Source organism: Myotis brandtii, unplaced genomic scaffold, assembly GCF_000412655.1.
Source record: "Myotis brandtii unplaced genomic scaffold, ASM41265v1 scaffold835, whole genome shotgun sequence".
Classification (NCBI taxonomy): domain Eukaryota; kingdom Metazoa; phylum Chordata; class Mammalia; order Chiroptera; family Vespertilionidae; genus Myotis; species Myotis brandtii.
Window position 1 is genome coordinate 819,869 of NW_005371389.1, and position 4,027 is coordinate 823,895.

General features: G+C 44.5%; 1 protein-coding gene across 1 annotated transcript; it reads left to right on the plus strand.

Annotated features, from left to right (window-relative positions):
* The first annotated feature begins 3,150 nt into the window (after window positions 1–3,150).
* Window positions 3,151–3,525, plus strand: LOC102262566 (sperm acrosome membrane-associated protein 4). Its single transcript, XM_005884514.1, has one exon. It carries the CDS (start codon window positions 3,151–3,153, stop codon window positions 3,523–3,525), a length of 375 nt encoding a protein of 124 aa, XP_005884576.1.
* Window positions 3,526–4,027: the final 502 nt, after the last annotated feature.

Sequence of the window (4,027 nt, forward strand, 5' to 3'; positions counted from 1 at the left end):
AATGGGCCGGATCCGGCCCGCGGGCCGTAGTTTGCCCACGGCTGGGTTAGGGCATCAATTTTATTTTTCTTTATCTTTTTTTTTCTTACCCAGGTCCATTCTTTAGACTGTGTAGGCTGAAGAGCTATGTGGTTTAGGATTCTTTTTTTTTCCTTCAAATTTTTTAGGATTTCTTTTTATTATTTTTTTAGAGAGAGAGGAAGGGAGAGGGAGAGAAAAACATTGATGTGAGAAAGAAATATTGATCGGTTGCCTCCCGCACACACCCCAACTGGAGATTAAACCCACATCCTGAGTATGTGCTCTGGCCAGGAATCAAACTGGCGACCTTTTGGTGCATGGGACGATGCTCAACCAACTGAGCCATACTGACAAGGGCCTGGTTTAGATCCTTAACTAATGTATTGTGAAGGTAATGCTAATCAATAATGAACGTGCCTCTTTTAGTCTGCCTGCCTGCATACTTCAACCTATATATCATTTCTTTCTCTCATTTCTTCTATTAATAGTTCAGTGTTGGGGTAATGTTGACAACTTTGAGATATCAGAGTTGCATTTGTGACAATAATTAGTAGTGTCATTGAAGGATGACTTATTCCATTTCTAAAATTTACTACTATGCAATCAGACTTCTTTATCTCTAAAGTTGATTTAAAAGTTTTGAAAAAAAAATCATTGCATGAGGTCATGAATTTTTCATCTACAGTGCTTTAAAAAATAGAACTTGGAAACATACATGAAGATAAGCATAAGCCTTTTCAACAAATTGTGTTGGTAAAACAATATTCACATGCAAAAGAATGAAGCTGGATCCTTGCCATTCATCATATATAAAACATAACTCAGGCTCTAGCTGGTTTGGCTCAGTGGATAGAGCATCGGCCTGCAGACTGAAGAGTCCCAGGTTCAATTCCAGTCAAGGGCATGTACCTTGGTTGTGGGCACATTGCCAGTAGGGGGTGTGCAGGAGACAGCTGATCAATGTTTCACTCTCATCCATGTTTCTAACTCTCTATTCCTCTCCCCCCCTCTCTGTAAAAAAATCAATAAAAAACAAACAAAACATAACTCAGAATGATTCAAAAAACATAAATGTGAGCTAAAACTCCAGAAACTCTTAGAAAACATACGAGAAAAGCTTTATGACATTGGATTTCCCATTGATTTTTGGAAATGACACTAAAAGCATAAGCAACAACAAAAATAGATAAATTGGACTATATCAAAATTAAAAATTTTATACATCAAAGGACACTATCAAAGGAGTGAAAGGTAACCCACACAATGGTAGGAAATATTTTCAAAGTCATATGCTGAATATGGGGTTAATTTTAGAATATGTAAAGAATTCCAATGACTCAAAAACAACAACAAACAACCAAAAAATTATTTAAATATGTACAAAAGGCTTGAACAGCTAGTTCTCTAATATACTATGGGCAATAAGCACATTAAAATATATTCAACATCACTAATTATTAGGAAAGTGAAAATCAAAACAATGAGATGCCATTTCACACCCTTTAGGATAGTTATAAGGCTATTATGTAAGTCTCACTTATTATTTAATCTAATGAACAAAATAAATTGGTAAACAAAATAGGTCCAGAGGCATGTAGGCATGGAACAGGCTGATATATCCCACAGGAGAGGGGGTAGATGGGAAGAGGTTAACCAAAAACGTATATACATATATGCATAACCAATGGACACAGACAATAGTGTGGTGAAGACCTGGGTTGGGGCAGGGGCTGGGAAGAAAGGGGAAAAGGGGTGAAAATTGGGGGACATCTGTAATACTGTCAACAATAATTTTAAAAAATTAAACAAAAAAGAAAATCCTGCCATCCTCTAGACTCAGCATCACCCCCCTATAGAATGGGGCACACAAAGGTACCTATCCCATGAGGACAAGACATTAAGATACTTAAATTTTCATCTGGGCCCTAACCCGTTTGGCTCAGTGGATAGAGCATCGGCCTGCGGACCAAAGGGTCCCAGGTTCGATTTTGGTCAAGGGCATGTACCTTGGTTGCGGGCACATCCCCAATAGGGAGTGTGCAGGAGGCAGCTGATCGATGTTTCTCTCTCATGAATGTTTTTAACTCTCTATCCCTCTCCCTTCCTCTCTGTAAAAAAATCAATAAAATATATTTAAATTTTTTTTTTTCCATCTGGATTTAGACTTAAGTTTAAACCTGGGCTCTGCCTGTTCCCATTGAGAGATGTCTCAGCTTTCCCCTCTGGCAAGAGATTTAGTTCATTTTCTGACACCCATGGGGACTGTTCTGAGACTCAGCTGCTTCCTATAATGACCCCTATTTTTAAGCACTTGCTGTGTGCCAGGCTCTGGCTGTGCCTGCTCTGTGTGCCTGTTTGCTCATCTGAAAATAGAGCTAATAGATAGAAAGATTCCAACCAGAAAACATAGGTTGAGCTCCCTGCACGGTGCCCAATTCCAGAAGCCTGGGAGCTGTGGTGAGCCCAGCCCTTCCGAGTCCTGTCATCACAGTGATTGCTATTTAATGCATCCACCACTGGTCTTGCACACAGCAGGGGCTTAATAAATGCCCTCTTTGGAATTAAATAAACCTGGGATCTAATCCTGGCTCTAAGGCTTTGGACACCTCCCTTTTCCTCCTGAGCCTTGGTTTGCCCATCTGAGAAACGGGCTCACCATGGGCACTGGGCAGGAGCAGCACCTGACACCCAGCAGAGCCTAAGACTGAGTGGCCAGGATGGCAAGTATTGGGTGGAGTGTTCTTACCTCGGTGGGGTGGCAATGACCTTGTTCCCTGGTAGGTCAGTGGACCAACCTGCCCTTCAGATTGTGACACCCCTCCCCCACCCATGACCTCACCCCCACAGTGGCCAGTGGAACCCTGAGGGGTCTGTGAGGTCACCCCATTCCGCTTCACAAAGATTCTCTTGGGGCAGCAGCCACTGGCTGTCTCTGTCCTGGGGAAGCTTCAGAGACCCTGGGACTTGGGAGCCGTGGTCAGGAAGAAGCTCCTGAGAGGGACACGGAGCGCTGGGAACCAAGGACACTCCAGGTGCTGACCCCGGGAGGCCAGAACCAGGGGCAGAAGTCTCGTGGGCGTGCGGAGTGTCATTCAGCAGGTCCGGGAGGCCCACCGCCACCAGGCCACCATGGTCCTCGGCTGGCTACTGCTCCTGGTGATGGCTCTGCCCCTGCTCAGGCCAGGTGCCATGGACTGCATCTTCTGTGAGCTGACCGACTCCTCCAACTACCCTGGCACCCCCTTGACCTGTGGCGATGACAAGGAGTGCTTCATGGGCAAAGGGATGGCCCCAGGCCTCGGCCCCATCATCAACAAAGGCACCATGGACATCAGTTCATACCGTCGCCTTGAAGAGCCTGTCACCTATCAGAGCGTCACCTACAGCCTCACCTTTACCTGCCATTATGGCGAACTGTGTAACAGGGCCCCCACCCCCGCAGGCAGCCTGAAGGCAGCTGCCACCTGCCTGGCGCTGGGCGTGCTGCTGCTGCTGCTTCATTGACTGTGACCAGCGTGGAGGGCAGGGCCTGGGACTGGTCTCAGGGCTCCTCTGCTTCTTGTGGCTCCTGGCCCTCCCCCTCCCTTTCCCCATTAAATGGCCAGAGGCCGGAGACAACAAATAAAATGATAATGATAAAGCTGTATAGTACTTTTTCATGGGAATGATAGCGTAACAGACTTTAGAAATAAGTAATAGTTCTCAAGCTTTTAGAGCTAAGAGGAGTGATGATTTGAGAAAATTATTCAGATAATCTAGGACCAGAGGCCAGATTTCTTTAAATTGTGGAAGGTGTTTGCTTGAAAGAAAATACAGGGCATTGTTGGCTGAACTGCATGTTGATCTTTTAAGAATGGATGTATCACATTATTTAGCAGTTCTCAAATTTCCCTGAATATGAGAAACACCTGCCATCCCCAGATATTAAAACAGAATCTCTGGGTTTGGCCCAAGGCATTGGCCGTCTTTTTTTTTTTTTCCACCAAATATTTTATTTTATTCCCAG